The sequence below is a fragment of the Ammospiza caudacuta genome, chromosome 3 (assembly GCF_027887145.1).
Source record: "Ammospiza caudacuta isolate bAmmCau1 chromosome 3, bAmmCau1.pri, whole genome shotgun sequence".
In the NCBI taxonomy this organism is placed as follows: domain Eukaryota; kingdom Metazoa; phylum Chordata; class Aves; order Passeriformes; family Passerellidae; genus Ammospiza; species Ammospiza caudacuta.
In genome coordinates, this window is record NC_080595.1 from 7,642,008 (window position 1) to 7,668,634 (window position 26,627).

General features: G+C 39.2%; 1 protein-coding gene across 2 annotated transcripts in view; it reads right to left on the minus strand.

The window, feature by feature from the left end:
- Positions 1-6,579: 6,579 nt before the first annotated feature.
- The window catches only part of CNIH3 (cornichon family AMPA receptor auxiliary protein 3), a 44,914-nt gene continuing 24,866 nt past the window's right edge, over positions 6,580-26,627 (minus strand). For both annotated transcript variants that reach the window (XM_058802417.1, XM_058802418.1), the window contains 3 exons: positions 11,807-11,919; positions 9,230-9,373; positions 6,580-7,543 (listed from right to left, as the gene is read on the minus strand). In XM_058802417.1, the coding sequence (XP_058658400.1) occupies positions 7,516-7,543; positions 9,230-9,373; positions 11,807-11,919 (285 nt within the window). In that variant the 3' untranslated portion in view covers positions 6,580-7,515. The remainder of the gene's footprint in view (positions 7,544-9,229; positions 9,374-11,806; positions 11,920-26,627) is intronic.

Genomic DNA, 26,627 nt, shown 5'->3' on the forward strand with positions numbered 1-26,627 from the left:
GTGACAAGGTTCATCAAAGATTCATTGCTTGTTGTTGTAGACTTCAAATGATGAATGAGAGAGGGTACATTAAAATTCTGCTGCTGCCACTAGCACTTCAGGAAGCTTTTGGAGGATAAATGCTGCTTCTACTTAAAGGCAACAGGTTTTGAAAGAATGAGTCACATTTTCCAATACAACTTAACAATCTTGTTTAATAGTTAACATAAAGGGGCACTGGCTGCTCTCATCAGGCAAACACATGCTAGAAAATACAACAGATTCCTCCCCAGATATTCAGATATTCAAAGCCAAAGCATTGCATGCTGCTGGGATCACGGCAGTGCTCTGGGTGACAGGCAGGACTGATCAGCTTTTTCCTCCTGCAGACCTTGCTAACTGCATCTAGGTTTTCAAGGCCAAAAAGTCAGAGAAGGAGCACATTCAGGGAATATCTTTGACATCCCTTGAGAAAAGGCTCTCAGATGACCTGAGGTGGCATGGCTTACAATGACCCCACAGCAGCAACTCTGAATCTGCCAGCAGCACTTGTCAAAAATGTGTTCTAAATTAACAAGTTAGAAATACAGCTTCCTTTTCTTGTTTAGTATAACCCCATAAGTGATGTTACTGTTTGGACCTGCTTTTTGTGGCAGGTAAAACATAAAGATAACAGAAGAGCACTTCCTTTGTTCATTATATTAACAGACAAGAATTTATTCAGCTTTTAGATGGCCTGTGCGGGTATGTGCATATCAAGGAGCACATAATTAAATACTAAAGTATTTAAAAGCCTATAAACAGACAATAAAGGGGATATAAAACCCACTTTATATTCCTTTAGAGTTCATCTCATGCAATGTCTTAGACAATATAAACATATATCAATATGTATTGAAAAAAGCCTGCTTCAGGGCTGAATTTGAGGATCTAGAACCAAAATGTTAGGTGGCAAAATTCAAGGGTGATAGGATCTGCAGTGGACGAAACAAGGGGTTAAAACAGGCCAAATGACCCCCAGCAACCTGCACAACTCCACACCATGGCAGGTGACACCAGTGCCTGTAAATGGGACATGTTCCCCCTGTGAACACAGCTCTGCTGCTCTGCAGCCTACAAAAATTTATCATCCTTTGCCAGATTGAGACAACTTCTATGCTGCTGATCTAGGCTAACTGTGCTATTGCACATTTCAACATCCTGTACAAACGAGGCTTCAGCTAATTTCCATTTGCACCTAGTTACAACCAAACTAGAATAATTTTATTCTCAAATAAATGTCCACAAGCAGATGAAGGATTTGGATTAGAACCACTGTTTTTTAGTCTGAACTTGCACTGGGTTTGCTTTAAATGCAAAGACATATGAAACAGGATCCAGTGGGTGATAAAGAAAGAGAATAAATGGGTAAAGCCAAAAGGAATTAGAAGGGTGCAAAATACTGACATGGGGAGCAGTTTGGATCACTATTCTTTATATTTTAGTGCTTTCTGGTTGCATCAAATTACAGCACACATGCATTCAGAGGCTGAAGCACACCTCAGTTTGTCAGTAGGCCCTGAGGCACAGCACCAGCCCAGGTCAGGTACCCATCTTGGTGGCAGAGGAACAAATGCATTTTGACTAATTCCATTGAATTCCATTGTTTCCTCCTATGAGAAAAAGTATTCATTATTTAGGATCATAATACCACCTAGATGTGTAATTCCTGATTTCAGCTGTGCAGTACCAGGCACTACTCAGAGAGAGAAATGCCTCCATCTCCCAAGAGCTCATAAAACAGAGAGAAATCCTGCTTTGCTTGTTCTACAAGACTTGTACCAGGTATTACTTGTACTATTAAGTGCTTGTTGCTTTATATTGCTATGCACAGGTGAGAGCCCTTCCATAAGACTGGATGACTTCTGTGCTATTTAAAATGTTTCCATAAATCTTAGGGTGCTCTGTAAAAGTTGTTTTTTCCAGTCAGGGTTTCACATTGATGATCGGTGGCTGCAACTCTGTTTAAAAACACTAAAACTGTCAGAACAGTGGGACAGGGAAATTTCTTCAGGTCTGTCAGGAGACTGGTGATATTAGGGATAAATTTTTAGGAAAAATGGAGCAACATCTCTTTGAGATTTAGACTAAACAAGAAATTTTGGCTTTTAATACTTTATTCTGTTGCCATAACACAGTACTCAAATATGGGGTTTCATTATTAGGAAAAAAAATTAAAAAGCACTTTACATTTCTCAGAGTTTTACTGAGAGTTTGACTTCACTAAAATTCATGGAGTTGGGCCACAGAAGCATATTTTCTCCTGCATGGGAAGTTGGCCAGCAATTAGAGGTAATAAAATAACTACTTCAAGTGTGCAAGCACTAAAAAATATTTCTAGACCTGTAGTTTATTAAATTGCATCAGAATATTGTCTGCAGCAAACAACTTCATTCTTTGGTTGAGGTGTATCACTGAAACACATCATCAGAATTTTGTTACAGCATGTTCACATGTTTTCTGGGAGAAAAGAAGGGGAATATTGTATTTCATGGGAGAATTTTCCCTCCTTCCCACCTGCAACTGCGTTACTGAGCAGAACAAAAATAAATCAGAACAATGTGCTCATGAGCAATGGATGATGGAAAAACTCACCAGAGCAGGAATCTGGAATGAGATCACCAATGTAAAGTTCATGGAGCATGGATGGCAGCCTAGTACTTGCTGCTTCCCAAAGAATAAAAAACTCAACTCTTGGTTTCTTTTGACCTTTTCATCTCCTGTTCTATTTGTAGCAACTCAAGCTTTATCTAACAACCAATAACATTCTTGATGAAGTAAACTTACTGTATTTGTTTGGGGTTTTTTCTATTTTTAATTTCCACCTCTTGGTAGAAATTGTGCAGTGTTAAGTGGGGCTCACATGAAACAGAAGGCATGATTTCCACCAACTTCCATGGAGCCAGATTTTTACCAAGTTGGTATAACTTTCTGTGATAGCTTAGCATGAGCATTGAAATTTTACCCTTATCCCTCAAAAATGCAGGTTCCCTTTCCATTAACATAATTCAGTTTAATGGATGTGGTATCAAAACCTAAAGAATCCTACCAGCAAAAGCCTAGAGACTTTCCAGTGTGAACCTATTCCCCACGTTGAGGGAATGGGCATTAAATGGAAACAACAAATAATAATTTACCTCCAGTAAATTCAAGGATTTTGGATCATGTGCTGTGATTTTTCCTTTTCTTTTTTTGGCACAAATACCTGTGCGGAGATGGAATGAAGAAAGGGAAAGCAACAGATTGCTAATACCCTTGCTAACAATGTAGGATTACTCATGACCCCAACAGCATTGCCAGATCATAACAACCTCAGAGCAGTTTCTGTAAGGTGTAGGTTGAAGAACTTTTTCTTTCTTTTCGAGGGGCTTAGTGCAAAAGGAAGAATATGGCTCAAGGAAGCAGATGGAAAAACATTTCTGACAGCTTAAGTACAGTTAATTATTTGTAGGCGAAGCATTCTGCTATCAGCACTGATTTGCTGTGCTTGAAACTGAAACAGTCAGAGCAGCAATAATTTTATTCAGCATCACTGCAATTACCTGACTATAAATAGGAGACCTTGCTTTTCATCCCTTCCAGGAACAGCTAAAGGCCAGCACACTGTGTAGATGCCTCTTTGGTAAGCAGCTCATCCAAGTCTCATCCTCTCCCATTTTTTGCACCTCTTACCTTTTTCTTTTAAGCAGATTCAATAGTTACTGGAAAAAGAAAAGAAAAGAGAGTACAACATGTATGGGAAGAGTTCACAAGGTAAGTATCACCTCTTTCACTTCACAGATAGTGGAGCTGAGGAAAATGAATACTCATTTAAGAACATGTTCATTTCACATCTGCTCCAGAAGGAGCAAAGGGTGATGATGTGTTTTCTCGTGTCTTCTGGGATTTATCATCAAATAAGTCCCAGAAGATTCTTCTTGCTGTGAGAGAAGAGAACTCTGCTCCTAAATAACGACATCCAGCCTTCTGGGGAAAGAGACAGGAAGAAAGTAGGCTTGCAGAGGAAATCTCCAGCCTCCACTAACCAACAAGGAGGAACTGGAGACAAAAAGGATAGCACAGATTATTTCTCCCTCAAAAGTTTGACATGGGGAGGACACTTCCTTGTGACCAAAGGTCACACTATTCTTTCTTATTCTTCCCTGGCTTTGGTTGAAGCAGAATCACAGAATCTCCTGAGCTGGAAGGGACCCACAAGGATCATCAAGTCCAACTCCTGGCTCTGCAGACAAAATTCAATGAAAGGGAACATAATCAGTTTTTCCATCAGCTTTAAGATTTGTATCAAAGAGACACAAAATGCTATTGAGAGCTGTGTGATTACTTTTTTGAATAAGTTTTATTGGAAAGAACTGAGACTGTTAGCTTTCATTGTCCACTCACAGCAAGGACTAATTAGAGTAAGACACTCTCCAGAATACTCTGAACAATTGTGATTATTCACTCTTAAGAAAGATTAATTTGACTGGAAAGACAACAGAGAAACCCTTTAAAGAAGACATGGAGAATAGAGTTTCCTATGGGAGGACAGGAGACAGCTCACTTTTAACAGAATGGAGGGTGAAAAGGACTTCTTTCTCTATATATTGAAATCTTAAGCAGCATGAGAGAAAGTGTACTCAGGCTAATGTTGGCTCAAAAGCAAGTGGAATAAATTATCTAAGAATAAATTTATTCTGGAAACGAAAAAAAAAAAAAAAATTCAAGTACCAGAGCAGTGAAATCCTGGAAACACTCACTCAAAGCAGTAGTAGGACCAAATGAAGTGTTCTGCTTTCCAGTGGAGTTTGGTAAGTGTATTGATGAAGTTGCCTGCAATAGAGAACCTCTTTCAAATGACCAAGCACATCCACTGCAGACCTTGAAGTCCCCTGAGGCTACATTCAGAAGACCCACATAAACAACTGCTTTTTGTGCAAAGTCAAGAATTACAGCCCAAGGCCAGTTACAAAAACTCACAGAGCTTCTACTCAGCCCTGCAGGCAAATAATTGACCTCATACCAGTCCAGCTCATCCCTGAACCTCAGGATCTGAAAACTGTGTGTTTTTAGGTAAGAAGCAATCATACTTTCACCCATCCAACCTCACAAAATTCCAAGCCTTTCAATGAAACTGACTTGAAAACATGTATTTGGACTATAGGGAACCTGAAGTAATTTCATTTCATCTCCTGTGAAATCCTAGAAGATGCATGGAACGATTCAGTCACCTGCTCAGAGCTCAGAGATGAAAGTTTTATGAGGTAGCAAGACATCTACAAGTTATTCACTGTGACTTGTTCCTGTGAATCTGGTTCCTATACTGCTGTAGAACTGGATGATTTAGTCAGGATGCAGAGATGAAATTCAGTTACAAACAACCATCAGCTTTTCATGGGTTGTGCATTAATTATTCCTCTGCAGCAAGGCTCCATCAGTTAGCTCTGTATCAGTGCAGTGAAATTCCTTAGCTCAGGCCCATTCCAAGAGAACATTTCTGTATTGCCAGCAGGGTCAGTGTGATTGCAAGAGCAGTTCAGCCACCTCTGTGGTGGGTGCAATCCAAACCTATGAACCATCATAATCCAAATCAGCTTCCCAACATCTGATTTGGCAGCCTTATGCTTCTAGAACTGGGTATACTACATTGTATGAAGATAAAATGCATCCAATAAAAACAAACTACTGTAAATTAAAGAATGTCAGCCCTTGGGACAACTTCATATAAATATTGTTAGAATGATCCCAGTATAATAATGCTTGCACAGGCCAGCTAGCCCCATTCCAAGCAATGCCCAGGCAGGATTTGGGAGCTGGCACGGTCCAGGAGCAGAGTTATCATGCAGCCACTGTGCTTTGCTGGTTAACAGGATTTAATTTTGCTACTGCACAGACCAAACCAGAGTGAGTCCTGGCACTGCAGGCACACAGTAACTCCAGCTCCGCAGGGAACATGCCAGACATGGAATGACTCAGCAGCCATGGTGAGACTGCATCTCTCCAGCTGAGCTGCTGTGCCCAGCCTGAAAACACCTCAGAGCTTGGTTCAGGATCATTCTGCTGGCTCTCAGTAGCCAGACCAAAGGTGGTGACCAGGGAGCTCCTGCCAACAGGACCAGCTGTGAACAAGCCAGGGGACAGATGGGCCTCTCCACACTGTTCTCTGCCAATCTCTGGTAGAAACCCACCTTATGCAAGAGCTAAGCAGTGTCTGTGAAGGCTCTGGTGTTAGTCTCGAGTTTACAGCCTTGCTACTACCCACAGCACCAGTGACTTTGAGGGAATGAGTCTGGGTTCACCTGGATCAGCACTGAAATATATTTAGCAGCAGTTCTGGACACTTGATGCCTTTGACCTGGCAAACAGATGGACCTAAAATGTAAATAGATTGTGAGTATTTATGCAGATATGTATTTGTATATACATATATATGTATAAAGATATGCAGCCCATATAAATGAATTCAAATGAGAATTCTATGACAAAATTTTAAAACCTTTAAATTATAAAAAAACTGAACATCTTTCAATAGGAACCTCATACAAGACAAAGACATTTTGTGTATTTGTTCCAGCTTAAATTTTACAGCAGAAGTAAAACTTCAAAACAGAATTACAGACCACAATTAGCTGGTCCAGTATTTGCTATCCAGCATTGTGATAAATATAATAGCTATGTTACAATCCTCTTTAAATATATGCAGCTTTTACCTGGTTTGGGTTTGTTTTTTCAGTCAGAGGAACACTATTCTGATAAGTGCTTGGCCTGATTAGGTTAAACCAAATGTATTTCTACATCTCACTGAATGGTGTTGGTGCATCACAAATGAAGTACAGAAATATACTGGATGTTCACCTGCAGAAATAGCATATAGTTAGAATACAGAACGCTGAAACTGCAAATTCTTTTGGTATTGTTGTTTTGGTGGGGGAAAAAAATCCCAACAAACCAAAACAACTGAAGCAGTTCCATGAGACTTGACATCCCTGTTTGACTAGTGTCATGAGAACAGCCCTGCAGTTCAGTCACATATCCATCCAAAGTCCACTCACTGCTTGTTTTCAGAATGTTGTACAGCTCTTCTTTCCATGTAAGATCATCTTGTCCTGTGCTTCCTCAGCCCAGAATAGTCCTTAAGAAAAGGAATGTTGCTTCCTGGAAGACAGCAGGGACTACAGGCATTATAGTTTTAATGAATCCACTAAACCAAGCAGCATTATCCCTGGAAAGGTGAAGAGTTGTATAATTTGGTCCATGTTGTTGCAATTTTTTTTTGTTTGCTTGGGTTTTGAAAATGATTTGCTGCAATACATTGAGAAACAGGAGACAAACAGAATTAACTCAGCCATTCTCCCATGGTATTCTGCTTCTCTTTGCTGGATCTCTCTTTCATGTACCGTATTTACTGCTGGGGTTCAAAGTTTTCCTCTTTGCTGTTTTTAATCATGCATCTCTTGGTTCACTCGTCCTTGCACCTCCAGCCTTTGTTGTTTTCAGTCCTTAGTGATGATCTTTCAGTTAAGAGCTCACCAGAGTGTAGATCATGCTGAATGTAAAAGAAAGACACAATATGAAAGTATCCCTTTGAAGCATGCAGAGCACTTTGATTTTTATAACCCTTTGCTGTCTGTTCCTCAGGTCTGGCTGTAATGGCCTGTGCTTTCCTTTGCATTCCTTCTATCTCTCTAAAGCATCTTAATTATGGTGTATTCAAGATGGGTATCAAAAGGCACTCAAGAAATAACAAATTCATTATCCACATCCTACTGCACCACAAGCTGTGTTTGAGCTTTTTAAAGCTCAGTCTGATGTCTGGATTTGAACAGCAAAGAAACAAAACCATTTTGCTTTAGCGTGTTTGATCTTTCAAACTTCAACCAGCAACTCTCAGCAGGGCAGGCAAGGTTTTCCATGAAATTGCATTGTTTTGATTCCTTTGGAAAAAAAACTCTGTGCACTAGAAGAAACATAAAATGCAGCCACCAGCTGGCCTGAATCCATACATATTAAATGCAACTCTGAAAAGCAGAGAAAACAGTATATATTGCCACAGCTCCGTTTTGCTGCAATTCTAATTCTGCCAATACCCAGGAAAGCATTGAAAAAATGTCTGTAATTTATACTATTTTATCTAGCACCAGGCAGTGGATTTTGGATGGTGGCCATGTTTCAGATTGAAGGGCTCAGAGGAAGCTGCACAGCAGTAAAGTCTCAGGAGAAATGCTACACCATACTGCTGAGCCGACTTTGATCCCAACACAAAAACGTGGAGTTAAAAAATGCTTTTTTCCCCACAAACCTCAATAGCATTTAAAAGGAATATTGAGAAACAACAATGTGCAGCAGTGACTCCTGAAGGTGTGGTAACAGCAGAACAGGTCAGACACCAATAATCAGAAGAGAAAAACACACTTTTCTTCCACCAGCACAAAAACCTGCCGTGCAGAGGGATGACAACATGCAAGACTGGCTTGAAGAGGCAACTCTAAGCAAATACATCATGGAGGAAGGAGTAGAAGAAGGACAGCTAAAGCATCACCTCCATTTAAAGTGTGTTAGAGTTTGTTGCCCAGCAGTTTTTATGGTGTGATTACACTGAGATCGTGGCAAGGCCTTACCTTAAATGATCCTGACATATTTTTGCACTGGGCATTTGTGCCTGTGCACTGAGGACATGTGACAGCTGAAAGGGGCAGGGGGACAATGCCCAATTGGTGGGCATATCTCCATGAATTTACTTTATTTAGGGGTTTGGATCATGCACAGGCTTCGCCCTGTCATGAAAGGGAACCTGTAGGAATGACTAGGGGCATGGTGCATCCCATGCCCCTAGTCATCCCACACAGAATCTACCTACCCATTTATTTACCATCTTGAGTATTTACTATACCAAAGGTATAGTATTTTTCTTATGATCCTCTTGAATCATAAGGAATTATAGTTTTTTATTTGGTGTAAGGCCGTTAGCACAACATTCACCATTTTACCCAAAAGATCACACAGAGAAGCAAAAGTTATTTCCTTTGGTTGGTGCTAGGGCCTGGCTCAGGCCTTAGGTAAACACTAAATATTCTGTACTGAAGTGCCAGCACTCAGCAGGAGTGCTTCCCTCAATCAACAGCAGAAGCAACCTTTTATGAGACTAAGGACATTGTCCAACTGGTTCCAGACATTCCTAAATGCAATTCCACAAATGAAATGAAAAGCAGCTTAGTGAAATGGCCAGACTTACCAGTAGAGATAGTAGAAGAAGGAAAGGAGGTAGAAGGCCAGCTTACACCAGGCCTCTTTCTGGCAGTAACTCAAGGTGTCTGCGTTCATGACTGCAGGTGGATCATAGGCCAGCTCTGAGCTGTCTGCTGGGCAACGAAAATACCTGAAAGAGCAGGAGAAGACACCTGGAATGATTCTCTAGTAATCTGTATTAAGTATGTGCAGACACACACCTGGCTACCATCTTCCATGATACAACAGGAATTCCCCTTTCTTTCCCATGTCTCTATTTCCAGACATTGCAAAAATCAGGATGCTGTCTAAGCACTCCTTTCTTACAGAACCAAGCAATTAATGAATGTGGATTTTCTGTGGTCTATTAATTCTTCAGATCAAAACATTTCCCCTTCCTACAGAGTTATTTCTGGCTTATCCACTCATAACTCACACATTGTGAGTGACAATATATGGTGGTTTGTGATCACAGAGAAGAGGAAGGATTACAGGGCTTTTACTGCACCTACACAACTGATTTCAGACAAGACGAAAGGTGACAGTCCCAACCAACTGGTAGCTAAGTTCCTCCAACTCTGAAAAGGAAAAAAGCCAATATGGAGCAATGTAATAAGTGGCTGACCAATGTTTTCTACATGTGGCATTGCTCAAAAATTTTCATCCAAATAATTTTCTTCAAAAAATATTTTTGTTCTTACACAGGACAAATTTCTAATTATTCTCAGCAATGACTGAGTGAGAAAATCATTACAAAGAACTTTTTTGGCAAAGGAGCTTTTGTCTCAGGTAGTTTGCAGTAAAAAGCAAAAGCAAAACAAACAAAAAAAGAAGTCCTCAACAAAGTTAATGAACTGCTCTAAGATCAGCACGAATCAGAGCAAATATTGTTATTTCTGCTGCTTTGACAAAGTAAGCAGAAGATTGCTGATTGCTTACAGATGGATAGACAGTCAGGAAGATCTAAAAACATCAAGCAAGTGATCAGCAGTAAACTTTGAAAGGAGATGTTCTCAAAATAACTTTGCCTTTCTCCCTTCCAATGTCAGTCACATCCACTTACAACCACTAATAAGATTGCAAGTTCTTTTATGAAGAACCACAGGTGGAATTTTGCTTAATTCTCTTCATTTGGATGAAGATATTACACAGTGTCTTCCCATGGTTCTGTGCAGAACTTTACACAATGAACCCAAACCTGCCTGTGGTTAAAGCCGGAGTAATTATGGAGTATCTACAGCAAAGCATATGAAGAATCATTAAAAAACAAAAAGAATCAAAAGTTTTCTCCAAAGGTTGATATCCTTACTTAGAATCAGATCATTTTCCCCTTGGAAAGAAAAAAAATAGTTTTTAGAAATCTTTTTAATGGGTCTCATTGTCACACTAAGAGTTGTTAACCCTTAGCAAAAGAGCAGCATAAGATATTGTCATTTTTATTGCAGCACAACAATAGAGAGAAAAGCACTTGTAGCTCATTTAATTTGCTTTCTGAGAACTATACTGGCACTCTAATTTCTGAATAATACACTTTATCATATGACTCTGCATTACCACAGAGCTTTTGCAGAAAAAAATATGTTTAAAAGCTACTGCTTTTTAGTTCCTGGTTGAGATGATGATTTTGAATTCTTTACAGAATTATTCTTCTGTTACCATATGTACCTTTGTAACACAAAGAGACCCTGACAGACAAAAATCATCTGTGCTTTTACAAACATTGTGAAAATGCCGAACTAGGGAAGTCCCAGACTGACAACCACAAAAACTGATGTTTCTTGGTTATTTTCAGAAGCAACAGAAAGCTGATCCTCCACTAGAATGCAGAGGGAGATGCAGCAGCAGAAGCTGTTGTCTGGAAAACAATAGCAGTCTTATGTGATAAGTTCTGGAACCCCCTCAGTGAATATAAACACAATTTAGAGGTCCAGAGTGGGAACACTCCCCACTTCTTCATATGGGCAGCATGAAGAAACAGCTCTTCATCTACTCCAATCCCTACTCCACGAGTCTCTAAAAGAGGATTCCCATGCAGAACAGAAATTCCCTGCTGTACAGAAAGAAAAAACTTACTTTACACTGAAAAAAAAATGTCCAAAAGCTGCCAAAGATGATGAGACACAAAAATCTGTCAACCTTCCCAGTCTGTTTCACAACTACAATGGAAAGGTTTCCTTGCTAGGGCTGAATGAAGAGGTCCAAGCTCTTTCAGATATGAATTGTCTTGCAACTCCCCATCTGTGAAGTATTTAGAGCCTCACCAAGCTCCACATTTAGATTCCAGCATATTTCACTTCCATGTTTTTACTTGTGATGAGTGCATCCTGACACCCTTCATCATATTCATCCAAGTAACTGAAAGCCACATTGTATTATCATATGTTTTCCTTAGCCATTCTATATCTTGAAAAAATTTCCTTTTTCTCTGGAAATGTAAGTTTCAGTGGCTTATAAGCAAGAGCCTCTAGGCAAGAGATGCTCATCTCCACTCCTACCACTGTCCTTCATTGTTCACACAACCTGCATGTGTGCTGAGCTGACAAGCAAGCCTAACAAGCAGCCAGCATATAAAAGAAGGGCTTACCTCCAGAAGTGATAAAAAAGCAAAGGAACATTTAACCCCAGCGTGAGCCACTCCTGAGCACATAAAAACATTATGCAGAAAAGACTGTGGATGGAGTACTCCGGCAGCACCAGCTAAAAGGAAAGGAACAGAAAGAACAGAAGTCAGTAACACAAACACCTCTTTGATTTTAGTCACCTAGGTAGTTTTTCAGAGAACAAATCAACTCTGCAAGTCTTGCAAGTCTCCTGTGTGTCTGTCCCTAGACACACCTCAGCTGGCAGAGAGCATGGCTTTGAGTAAGGAGCACAGCACCCAGGGCCAGGTTTGTTAAGGCTCTAGCCAAGTTTGTACTCCAAGACATGGGACAAATCACTTACTGCTTCATCTGGTGTTCCAGATCTCTCTCTACAAAACATACATTATATTAATGCCTCCCTCACAAAAGCATTTTGACATTAAATGAGTGCCAATAAAAGAGTTAAGAGTTTTCAAAGAATGAAGTGTTATTACTGAAGCATTCAGAAATTAAACAAAGCTACTCCTGAAGTTTTGCTTCTACATTGGAGGAATGTCTCTGGAAAAACAAAGCACTGCTTCTACCATTTAGACATGTTATATACAACTTAAAGAGATCAAATCCATTACCAAGTCAGTCTTGCAAGCACAAACCCACTAAGACAGGAAATTCACTTCCTAAGAAAATCCAAGGCTCCCTACACTCGTTGTTTCAGAACCATGACGATTCCTTCTATTAAAAGAGAAAATGAGTGGGCAGCTGGCAGAAGCAGAAATGTATGTGATGTTGATTCAGAGTAGTTATTTCAAAAGGCACTTTGCTTTCTTCACTGCTTTCTCATTTCTTAGCTGTCTTTCTTCTCTTGTTTTCTTCCCATGTCTTTTCTCAGAAATCTGTTTCTTTTCTTCAAGTCACAGAAAAGACTTATTTCCAGCAATGCATATTTCTCAAAGCCAGACAAACTCATACACAACTCATCTGCATCCACAGCTTCATCTTGGAGATACATCAACTTAAATTAAATCCCAAAAGGCATTTGGGGGCTTTTTTGATGACAATTCATTAGCATCTGTCAAATAATTAAAGGAAGCCCTATTTTTTAAAAAACAAGGTAAAATTTACTACACAGTTTTTCCAAATAACTACTCCCATAGAGCTGTGCTGCAAGGAATTCCATCATCTTGGCTCTAGGAGGCTTTCCACCTCACATGGGACATACTGTTTAAATGCATTTCACTTCAGCACTTGAAGAACTTAACAGATTTGGGCATCTCCGTGACTGTGCCTTCAACTTAAACATTCTCAAGGGCTTATTTTATGGGGATGAGAAATCATAATACAATTATATACTTCAGATTCCAGATGGTACTTATTTATCACTGCTGGATCTTTTTTTTTTTTTCAGTTTGAGAATGTGATTTACAACATGACTATAACCTTTCCCTAAAGAATGATTCATCTTCATAACAAATTGTAGACAAGAAAGGTCTTCATGATGTACATCTGCCCACTGAACATCACAACACTCAAAAGCATATTACATTCATTTTCACATATTTGATTGCTGGTTCCAACACAATACACAAACTTAGCTAGACTGCAGCCCTGGTGCCTGATCAGTGGGCTGGCTGGTAATAACAGGGAAGGAAACCCACGGTGAATATTTATGCAGAGCTTGAAAAACAAACCAAAAATCTGCAGTGAAATTAGAAAGGAAGCAAAGGAAGCTGAGGACTCTCAGAAGTAGGCTCACTTTCCAGTCACAATTTCTGGTGTAAATTAAATCTATCTATACTTGTGGTAGAATAGCAAAAGGGTCATTGATGTCTCTTCAGCCTTTTGTTGGAGTGGTATTTTCCTGTAGACATAAATAAGAAAGGATCATTGCTAATCACTGTTTCTGGAGAGAATTCCTGCAAAGAAGGAAACAAAGTTCAGCCTGCAAACCCAGTTACATTCAGCTGATATACTTCACAGACCAAATCTAAAAGGAGGTGTGAGACTTGGAAGCATAAAGTATAGAAAGGCACTAACTAACAGCAAGGCTTATGAGGTCAAGTAAATAACTAAAATAAAACACTGCCTCGGTTCTTGGCTCTAAGAATCATCCTGCCATTTGACACTATATCCTCTGAAAACAATGAAAACTGGAAATCAACTTTAGCAAACATGGGATTCAGCTCCTGGAGAGAAGAAAGCTGGCTGAGAAACAAGCAGCAGTCAATCCTTGTAGCTCCTGCTGAGGTACTCAACTGCAAAGCAACTTCAGTGGTACAGATAACTGCAACAGGGACTAAACCAACGTCTTTAATTCATTCCTGTGAGAGCATAGGAAGCTGTCAGATGGTAAACATGTTAGGATATAAATAGTACACTTCTATTTTGAACCAGGAACATCCTGATTCAAATAACGACCTCTGCTTTCTGACACAGCTCAGGATAAAGCTTGTGGTGGTTATGAAACATGGAGGAGAAGGAGAAACTGCCATAGCAGCACAACCCTATAGGGAGGCAGCTTGGTCACTTTGAGTCCCAAGCTCAAATTTACCACCAGAAATTCAGATGGCTGATATTTCACTGTGGAAAACCACAGGAAAACCTGAAAAGGAAGTCAGCTTCTAGAGAAAAAAACCCAAAATGCTGCTAATCAGAAATGCCTTCTGCTACAACATAAGCAAGGGAAAAAGAAACCACTGTAATTTTGTTAGTGTTGTTCTGATATAACTGTACAGTTAAGTAAATGTCCACATCAGTAAACCCTTATTCACAATTTAACATTCACATTTAAATGTAAAACCTTAGGTGGGTATCATGTTCATTACCATCTCACCACAAGAATTCATTCTCATATGAAGTAGTACACATACACTGCACATGGAGATTGATCCTTCTGTAATTCCATAGAAAATAAAGCAGGCTTTGCTATGGACAGACACCTAGAACTAAATAGCAGGAAAACAAGGACTGAATTCAAACACTTCTCAGCAGCTTCTTTCTGTTTTTAGGAATACAAGGACCTCTTCAGAGAAGCTCAGTCCTGAATAAAGTTATTCTGTTTCCTATTTCCTAAATCTGTTCTTTTCTTATACAAAAGATAAACCTGTCTTTTTCTGTCTGTATCTTTCCTCCATATTCTCTTTATTACAGATGGATACCTCCTTCTCAAATGTAATTTTGATTTTACAGGACACTGTATCATTTTTACATGGAATGACTCTTACAGTTTGTCTCACCAGTGAACAGGGTCCATAAAATACCTCATAGAAAACAGAACTGGGAAGAGATTATAGCAGGAATAATAATATCCCTTCATCAGTGCTGTTAAATTCTCACAAATCTCAAATAGTTTTCCCACTCTTAAGCCACTGAAATGTCAAGATGCTTCTTTCCAGCACTTTGCTTAGACCAATGCTCCCGAGTGCCACACACTAATAATAATAATTCTCACAGAATTGCTGTTCCTTCCCCAAAACACCCAAGAGTCTCCATCAGTCTCCATCTGCGCCTGTCAACCTCCACATGCAACCACAGATTTTACACTGTACCCAGAAATTGCCAGCCATTACACACTCTCTGTCCCTACCAGAGCTTCTGAGAGTCTTCATTACACTGTTAGAGGCTGAAGCAACTTCCTCTCTTAATGCCTGCCTTCTCCTCCATCAGATGGCAGGAAAATCCTGCAGAGAAGTGGGGGTTGAATCTCCTTCTGGTGATTACCCCAGTACAATCATGTTGTTCACCCTAAAATCACACCAGTCCCTTTCCATCCACCTGAAAGCAACAGAAAATTTCATCATGCATGTGTGGAACCACTGCCAGGCCCCAGAGGAGGTCTGATCCAAGTGCACTCTGCTTTATTGCAGTGGTTATTGCTACTGCATCTGCCTGCACTAGAGGAGGGCTGCAGCTTGTCACTATGGGGCTCATTTGCTGCTTTTTCCACCACATCCCTCAAAAAAAGCTGACAGAATCAGTCCTCATAAATAGCAGGGGAAAGAGGGGGTGGAGGTGTACCCAAGGTTTTCAGGACACAGGAGTTATTTCAATAGCACTTTAAAGCCCATCCCTGCAGAGCCTGCCAGAGCTAACCTGGGTTACTGGGGAGTGTCAGCTGAATTAAAGACACTGTGAGATCAAAGGGAGATTATTTAATGACTCTGAAATTCCCCTAACTGAACAGCACAGACTGGAAAAATCAGAAATGCAAGAAAGTGAAAAAAAGAAAGCAAAACTACACAAAAAAATAGTAGCAGCATGTGCCTTAGCCCAGACTGTGTGTGTATGTGGAATGTACATACTCTGAAACAAATCATCTGTTTCCTCCTGCTGCTGCACAAACCAAAGAAGAAGGGTCAACTATGTGTGATTTAAATACACAGACCATACATCTTAATAATTCCAACAGTTTTAAACATACTGCTCTGTTTAAACAGATGAAACACTAAATTTTACTCTTGAAATACAAGAAGTCTTCCCACTTTTCTAGTGTATCCTTCTAATCTACTTTAAATGATTTGGGTTACTTGACTTCCATAACCTCTTCTGAAAGGCTGCCCTAGAGCCCAATACAATGCTGTCACAGTAAATATACTAAGGTTTTCTGTCCAAATATTCAGGTCCAATTTATTTCAATTCTCCTGTTAAAATCCACACTTGCTTGTGTCTCTACAGACTGTTTGCTAGTTGCTAATTCAGTAGCAACAAATTGTTATAACACAAACATGTAACAAAACCATTTTAAGTAATTCAAAACCATGTTATGCAAACCTCTAAGAGTATTTAGCAGTTTGGTAGGTAGATTTGTGCATGCAGTTCAGAAGAAAATGCTTGGGAAATGGATTCCAGATCATCAAAAGGACAACATGCAGTTGAACCTACTAAAATCATATAGGCAGCTTTACATTTTATCTGGGGGAGAGGAGCAGTACACATGCAAGACTTAATGTTACAAACAAAATGTTTGAGAGCACAAATTAAAAAAAAAAAGAAGGATATAACATCTATGTTTTCACCCCTCCACTCACTGCTCGGGATCACAACGAAACAAAGCAGCAAAAAGTCAGTTCTTTGTGAAGGTAATTTAATTATTCTAAAGAGCTATTGCAATTTCTTTAAACATTTCTCTTAAGTGGATGTGAACATAAGTCACTCCACAGCACAAATACCAGACAATGAAATGAGTAACACAAAGAGCCTAATTAGTATTCTCACTCCATATCCATCTGTGACACAGTACAAGATCTAATATTAAAAGACAGGATTTCTGGATGCTCTTTCCATCTCAGCTACTAAACACATTTATATTTAGGCCTATCATTTCACTTCTCATTGTCTCTCTCTCTCTTCTGCAACATGGGGATAATTATATTCAATTCTATATATTCCACTGGTGCTACTTTCTGACTAGAATATTTAAGCTTTTTCTTAAGACCAGTAATAACTTTAACAGGAGTGAGAGATGAGAATCAGGTCTTTACAGGACACTCATCAGGAGTATCCATAAATATTCTGGTATTGCAGAGCCTGTGGAAGGTCACAGCAGCCAACAGGTAAAAAGGTTATGAAACGGATTTAAAAAAAGACTGAAAGGTCTGAAGGGCACCAGCACAATCCAAGAAGTGCCCCATCCTTGGCAGGCACGTCATTAGGGCAGATGTGCTGTGATCTTACAAGTGCATCTCCTCTGCAAACTGTTCTTTTCCACTCAGCAGGGATCAGGAGACATCTTTATGACCTTCCTTTTTCTAACGCTAATTTCGAACCAGCGACAGAAGCTGGGTTAGCTACCCCGGAGCGCCAACTCCTCTAATTCCCACAGTGCTGGCAGAAAACATGGTAATAAACCTCTCCTTGCCCTACCTCACTTTGGTATTTCAGGCACAAGCAGCCAGGACACCCCGCAGCTGGGCTGCTCCAAGAGCTCCTGCCGCCTTTGTGTGCTCCCCCAAAACCAGGGAGAACGGTAATTAGCGCAGCAGCTGCTCATTAGGAGCTACAAAACCAACCCTTGGTTCACAGGCAGGGCTGTGAATGCACAAACCTCAGGGATGATCAAAATGAAGTTCAGCCATCTGCAGGGCTCAGGAAGGGCCCTCAGGCCTTCTCTTGGGGGTCTGCCCAAGACTGACACTTCCATAAATGCTGGAAACGAAGTGTTCGCTAAAGGGCTGCTTCCACATCGGGTGTATGAAGAGTGGCAGTCTGAGGAAGCAGATTTGGTGCAGTGCAGACGTGGCAAAAGACATTTCCCTCCCTGGCACTACAACAGCTTTATAGAAAACATCAGCAATGAGATGCAAGGCAGGACATTTAACTCTCAGCAGAAAAAATACCTGCATCCATAAACAGGTATGGGGTGGAATCATTGTGCTCTACATTCAGGGATTATGCTGCTTTTTGTAATTGCTCAGTAGCTTTATAGGGTGTGATCCCAACTTAAAGCCACACTGAACATTCTGCCAAACATAACAGTGACCTCTGGTTTAACTTCCTTCGTTTTATTAAAATGCAAATACTTACTTTATTGCATACTGGATTAGAGCAAATATAGGCCATTAGCAAGTCAAATTCTGCCAATATTTCAACACAGCTCTGAGGAACAGATGCATAAATTGCATCACCCCAAGTGGCTGAGAAGTACACTGCTCTCAGGAGCACAGCACAGACAACATTACTCATCTACATTTTTGCTGCATCTTTAGCTTATTCCACTGTTACTTGTGATGTTCTCCCACTGCAAGGACTTATGTTTACAAACCCTCCAGAGGAGGACTGGGAGAAGCTGAATTGTAGAGCAAGAGGCCATCAGTTACAGAGTGACACTTTGTTTGGCACTTTGATTATTGACTAAACACTTAGAGATGAGATTAGCAGCAAAATATAGTCAGTTAAGCTGAAATAGTTTCATACAGAAATATTTTCATGAGTAATAACACTGTGATATCCTTTAAAGGATATTCCAGTTTTCATCAGGCATCACTCTGGCAAATCCTACTTCTCCCCTCGACTAGAAGAGGAATAAGGACCAAACTGTGGCTGAGTCACAAGTTTGAACTCTTCACTCTTGTAATAGTTTTCAGAACTTCTCCCATTACAAGCTCCCCCTGCTATGAGCACCTGGCAGACACAGCAGGATCTATCTTCTCATTATCCCTAGGTAAGCACACAGACATCCTTAGGCAATTATTGCTAAAAATAAACAATTGTTATGTTCTAACTTTTCAAAAGTGCTGATTTCAGGAACTTGTAAAATTGACTAAAAATAGTGTTGGCACAATTCACTTAATCAATGAGTGTCAGTAGTGAATGAATTGCCTGCCAGAAATACTACACTTCCTCTCAGTCCTTTAGTCCTATTTTAAGGGCTTTCTTTCCAGATATGATACTGTATCCAAAGAAAGGACAAAAGGGATTATATTCAGTATTTTTACTGCAATAGTAATATTTTTTAGTAGATATGAATGCAATCTCTAAAATAAAACAAAGTGTGAAAAAGAGATGCACTATCTCTAGTCAAGAAAAAATTATGGGATAATTTGTGTACAAAATATAAATACTGCCCATTCTTTGATCCCAATTCTATTATCAGTTCTGCAGAATAGCTTCTGTGCCAAGTTCCATTCTTTCTGATGAAATTCAAACTATGTGGGTGCCCAAAAGACTAACTGAATAGGGAATGCCCAATTTTATCCCATTCCACACTTCATAGATAACAAATAAGGCAGAAAAGAGTTAAGAGAGGGAAAGAGGGAAGCTTTTAGATTATCTGTGCTGAATTTTCTGTCAGAGTGCAGCATTGAAAAAGGCAGCTTGGTAACAAAGGCACTGAAGGCCTGGAAATCTATTACAAGATTCAGGGAAAATCATTATGTCCTTCATCCTTCTGGTGAAAACAAAACCTCTACCAAGTGTGAATCACTGTGAATATATTAACTCCCTCCTCATTTAGGCAAGCTGCAGAAAACAATTAAACCAACACAGAGCTAGTGAAAGTGTGTCACACTTCAGCTACAATATTTTACTTGCTTTTCTTGTATCTCCACTTCTCCTGTGGAGATACTTCTTTCTTTCTTTCTTTCCCTTGCACAACCTAAGGACAGCCTCACTGCTTACATGAACAGAAGATTCAGAATTTATCTCCTGCTTCTTTTGACTAGTGAGAGATGCTGTGTGAAAGTTGTCTAAAAAGAACTCCACCATAAGTCATGATTTTCATAAACTCAGAATTGTGTATTAATACATTTTTAGCTAACTTCACTTTTTACCCTTGAAGTGTAAAAAATACTCTCTCCTAATGTAAAAATATCTTGTCAGAGCCACTCTGAAGGCCAGAATAAAGTTGGCTTTATCATGCAATAGAAGTTTAGCAGTACCTTTCAAGTAAGAATGGAGTACTGAAATACAGACCAGTTTTGGGCTTCTCACACATGTTTAGAGTGTAACGCACTTTAAAAAGTTTTGGGGCACTTCAAACAATGGAGAACTTCAATGAATTTAGTTTTATGAAGCATGACGCAATCACAGTCCAAATCCTAATGGAGACAATATGCAGAGCAGGGCAAATTTACACATACAAAATCTGCAGGTACAATTAATACCTCTGAAGCAACAAGATCCTTTATTCCAGTGGCTACATGCAAACTCTGAATTTCTTCTGAGGCAGTTTGGAATCAGTTTGGAATTTTGTGTGCGCATGTATAGCAGAGGAGTGTAGCTCATACTCAGTGTGACATTGACAGAGATCTAGCTCATCTTATTGCCCCTGTTCATTAGTATTTCTGTAGAGCAAACATCCCAAGCATCTAAGCATACAACACCAGATAATTTCATTCCCAGCAATCTGATATCAATGTGACCACAGCAGTTTGGGTCTGACTCCAAACTGGGCTGGATTTGAACAGCTGCTGTAGAGATCCAAAACTCCATGCAATTATTGAACCCACAAATCATCAGACCTCTCAAAAACAGCAAGGAAATTTTTACCTTTGGTCAAAAATAAAAGATTCAAGCTCTGCCTGCAAGCAAGAAAACCAAGCAGATCTGCAAAAACAAAATTTCTATCATCAGAACAACTGTGCAACCCTTCCTTTCCTGTTGTGTACATGTCTGGTGAGTGTAAACAAATGTTCTTCATATTTATTACCATGTGGTTTTGGTAGCATCTGGCACAACCAGGCATTACTCTTTACCTGAGAGCAAAAGCACTGCTGTAACACAAACACCAACACAAACATTATAGAAAAGGAGAGCCAAGTCTTGCTGAAAGTCATCTCTCAACACAACCTTTAAAAGATCAAAGTATCCAACTATGAGAACAGAATGCAAAATTCAAAAAGTGGCAAAATGTAAGACAACAGAACATCCACCTAAAGACAACAAAAGCAGAGTTGTGTTATATTTTCTTCCAGAAAGGCAAATGTGTAACAGCCTAAAACTACCATTTTGACTTAAGACAGTTTTAAAACATGAAGTTTTCATCTGATAATGTTAACTTATAATATCACTGTAGTCCCAATAACAGATCATATGTTTAAACCTGCAAAAAAAGGATTAATGAACATCTGTTTCCGATTCACATTGCTTATCAGGCCAATTAATATCAAGTTCAGATCCTGACTAAACTATCTAATGTGATTCAATCAAAAGCATTCAACTCTGTTCTGAGCCACTGAAATTGTAGTGCAAAGACTGGGGAGAAAAAAATTTAAGGCATTTGAGATGATAAAAACAATCTTTTAAATACACAGTATTTACTTAAATAGTTTTATAAACTGCCTGGGTATAACCTTCTGTGTTGCCCTGAGTCACAAGGAGACACTGAATAACAACCTGGGTATCTGCAGTATTTTTTCTACCCACAGAATTTTATATTCACTCTTCTGAAGATATCCACACTGTCCCTTGATTGGGGTTTATGTTCCCAGTCACTCTGTGGGAAGGGTCTCCTGACAGTTTTCCTGCTGCCCAGAAGATTACTCAAAACTCAGCAGTTTCCTCACATTGATGAGGTGTGAAAAGAGAGAGCATTAGATACATCAAGAAACATGACATGTACAGAGAAGCCAGCAGCAATGATGAACTCTGTGGTCTCTAATGAGAGTGGACAAAGTTCATGTGCTCCATCATTGTAACAATCGCTGCTAACGGGAAAAATGTCACACGCTGCCATTTTGTGTTGCCTTCTGTGATCTTTGTTTGAGCAGCAGTTTATCAGAACTCTGGAAACATCATCCTCTTTCTCCTGTAAGGCAGAATATCACTGCTATTTCCACAGCCCAAAAATGCCTAATGATTAGACCGAAATTTCTGTTTTCCTCTTAGATAACACAAGTACCTAAGCTTCAAAGACAAGTCCACTACCAGGTAAGAGAAAACCTGGGATATATTAACCCTGCAGACTTATCCCTCTAAGTGTGGCTATGCTGCAACATTTTCTTTTTCTGTTAAGTCCAACTTAATGAGGAATTAAAACATATATATTGAGGTTGTAAAAAATGTATAGCACCACCAAGGTAAAACCATTGCTGCTATTCCCAGTTTCACAACAAACTAATTGTCTTGCTGCTGGAGTTTCCACTTAGAGATTTCTCAGCCCCAGGGAGAAAGTGTGATTCCTTCTTACAATATGGATGATTATACACCATTTTCAAAATTCCTTGTGATTATGCATCACATTTGCTAAATTTGCTTATATAAGCTCACATTAAGCATTTTAATGAGCCATGCTATAGGCTTACAGAAGGGCTCTGCTAATGACCATCAGCCTGCAGACTGAGTAAAAGAATGCTACACATCCATAAATCCCTAAATGCATGATGAAGCAATCAACAGACAGACCCTTAAAATACACACTCTTAAAATCCATCACATTATCTCAGGCTTGTCAGTGACCATGAGGCAGAACAACAAAAAGAGTGATCCTGGCAATAACTAGCAAATTTACCAAGAAGAAAAGAATGTGATCAGTAATTGAAATGAGCTACTGGGACACCTGACACTCCTCAAAGGAGAGTGGCCACTGGAGCTGCTGCAAGCAGGGAATGCTAGGAGCCACAGGAAGGTAAAGGTCTGGAGCCTATCAAGGTCCAAGTAAAAAAAATTATTTTATATGGCAATTACTCCAGTGCATATTGGTCAGTCTCCTCCAGCCAAAATATGGGAGAAATAAAAAAGGCAGCTGGATAAGGGTAAAAAGGGAAAGATAGAGCTTTTTAACAAGGTTGATTTCACATAATATTTAGAGACCTATAAAGGAAAAGAACCTCTGTACTCAAATAATCCTCTTCTGGTATTAAGGAGAAGCCTAAAAGCTAAATTTCCCTGTTAGCTGATCCAAGGAGCTCAGTAATGTTTCACTGAACATATTGTGGGGTTTTGTCCAAATTTTGGGAGTCTGCTTTCACAGCTAACAAACAGGCATGACACAGACATAGGACCAAGCCTTATCTTCATCCTCAGAATGCTCTGTCCACAGCTGAACCTGTGGTGTTAACCCAAAACCCTGCAAGCTCCTATTTGCTCTGGATGTCTCTGGACTGCTGTTGCTTGCACACATGTGAGTAATATTAACCTTTTTTACAGAATATATAAATGTTGAAATGCACTGAAACAAAACTGTACAGACTGTGTGTGTCAGGAATTCTGTATTACACTCACTAGGTTTTACATTTTATTTACACTGTCTCAGTGTGAATAGAATGGCAATTCTACAATAACTCTTTGAGGTCCTGTGGGTTTTGGTTATTTACCAAAGCCTGTAAATACAGTAAAACATAACTACCACAGGTATTAGGACATATAAAATGAAATATAAATTTAAAATAGACATTTATTTTACTTCTGCAAAGTGGTAAAAACCAGAATTGAACCTTGTAAACACCAGAACTACTGAATACTGAATTAATTTCCACCATTACCACAGCAGATCCAGCTCCACTGGAAACCACTGTGACAGAGGCACAAGACCAGACCAAGCACTGGCGCTGCCCAACCACCTAACTAAAACATTTAAACTTCCTTCAAAAATGTTAGGTGATAGGTTTTTAGGTTTGTTTTGTTTTAAACACCCCAGCTCCTGATTCACTATTTACTATGCTACTGCTGGTACTGGAGTGCTGAACTGGCTGAGTTGTGTTATTCAAACCCAGCCCCTGCAGGGGTTTTTGTCTGTGCGTTTGTATTCTTCAAGACAGTTCAAGTTCATCTGGAACATCTTTGAGATTAATGTCACCTTGCCTGTGGTTAGAATTCCTGCTGAATTTACTCTCTTTCCATCATCCTTTGAGGATTTGTAAAAGCCAAAAAAACCCCAAATAAAATCAAGGAAAAGGATTGAGCTCTGGTACAGTACGTTCTTACACTTACAGTTTTAGGAGTTTTAGGCATAACTTAACTAAAATGCTGCACTACATCAGAAAAATGAGTAAAAGTCTGATCAACCCCAACTCCCTCCCCACTAAGTTCCAGTTCTGATGTTCAGAAATCATTCTTACTTTAGCTTAATGGGCTTTAAAAACAAATATATGCTGATAATTGGAGAAAAGTTACTTAAATTGTTGAGCAGTGTCTGGCATGAGCAAACTGAAATTTGAAATGTGTTCACTGAGCAAGAAGTTCAATCAACTCTCCTCCTTAGTGAGGATTTATTGAATTAATTCCAAAATTATGATGCATAACCTAATCAAAATTTAATTTAAATTTCCTCCAAGGTAAAGTAATAATATTGCAGTGCTTGATTAATGAATTTGACTGTATTTTAATCTAGGAAATTCCTAATTGTCCTTAATGTTAACGTAAGTATCAATTAGGAATTAAAAAAATGAGGAATCAATCTGTTGGCTACATTTCTTGAAATACAACTGCAATTACAATTAAATAATATTGCTGTCATCAGTAACTGAACATATTTTAACAGCTCCACCAAAATATCTTCAGTAACCAGAAAATTTAGGTTTATTCAAAGCTACAGCACTGTAGAAACAAGGAGCCATGTGTTCCTGCATGTCTACATGCCAGCACCATACCTACCCGCTTCACACAAACCCTGCTTCTTTTAATGATACAGAAACATTTTCCCCAAACCAAACATCAGAAAATGCCTGGCTGCAGAACAGTTGCATCCTCCATTCTATTTTGGAAAATGTAAATAAGTTCCATAAGTATATATAATATCTGGTGAAATATCACACACCTGGTCACAGTTTCTCAATAAACTTCTCAAGTGTTTTGGATATAAACCCAAAAACACATCCTTAAAAATGTCTTTGCTCGCTGGAGTCAGAATTCTATGACATATTTAACAATTTAACAATTCCCAAGGACCCCTTCTAAAACCAGTGAATAATGAAATTGAACATACTTTTATAGCCCGCCTCTAACCTCTTTTAAACAAGAAATTTACATCAGTTCTTAAACATTAAGTTCTAATGTCAAAAATAGCAAAATACCACTGTTTTCAATGCCCTAAAAAAGAACTTCCTTCAAAACAGGTATGCTGTTGTTTCATAAAAATAGAAACAGACCCTAAAGCCACACAATATTGAAAGATATATTTAGTACTTGCTGGAAGAATCCTAACAGCTATTTTCCTGTATCAATATAGCTGGCACTCAATTCTTTACTGTTTTTCCTCAATTTTCCTCTCTGCCACATAAAACACAGCTATTTTTAGCGGTTGTCAGATTTGAGGGCTACAAATCTCTGTAGTTATTGCACCCTCCTCTTCTTGCATATAATCTCTCAATTAAAACAAATGTCTCCCCAAAGAACTTTGAAGAAGAGGCTGAATTAACAAACCATTTAAGTGAAACAGAAGCAAGCCAATCCCTTATGAATACAGAGTCTGCAATTAGCCAAAAAGCTCCATTTTGCCATTCACAACAAGGCCAATGTGCAATAAAAATTAAACATTGATGCAGGCAAGGCATTCCCATGGGGCTCACATATATTAAACCATTACCACTCAACAGTTGCTTTATGTCCAAGAAACTGGGGCACAGCTTGAGACTGGCTGGCTGCCTGTTTGATAAAGTGGAAAGCTATTGGTAATAAGTATTTTCCTTTATTTTTGTATCTCAAGTGGCATAACCAGGCTCAGGAAATATTCAGATGTGGCTCTCAGCAGCCCATGCTCACAGGGGTGCCAAACAGACAGGATTCAGGTTCTCACTGAGCAGAGGAAGGCAGCCCATAGGTTCTGCATGGAGTCACAGTTGTGCCTTTGGATCAGCCTACAGTGGTAATCCCCAGCACTGGCTTTCCCAAAACCTCTGAGGATGATTTTTCTTAAAACCTGATCTGAATTTAGGTCTTAGCTTGATTAGGTTGTGTTCAGCAGTCCCCACTGCAGTGATGACCTTTTTAAGGAAAAATGTAGGATTTAGGTGGCTTTGTTACCACTCTGCAGAATAAAATGTATAGAAACTTGAACACAGAATAAAATAGTTTGGAACCATAATTATTTTTACTTCAATGGGACACAGTCAGGAGAAACAAAGATTGCTTATTAAAATCATATTTGAAGGCACAAATAAGTAATCCACAATCTATCAGCTCCTTCAAATGTCTCAGAAGCTGAGGCACTCAGCATCTCACCTGTGTCAAGCTGAAATACATACTCTTACCAACTTTTCCATCAACCAGAAACCTTGAACATTATATAGGTAACTAATAAAAATGTTCAGCATGTCAAATACTAAGCCAGTGCTCAAAAAGAAAGGGTATTTTTAAAGCCTGTACTACAACTGTAACAGCAGTTTAATAGGACTATAAAAGAACCTCCAGTTGCAACTGTAAAAGGACTTGCCACCTTGGAAAAGCTCATTC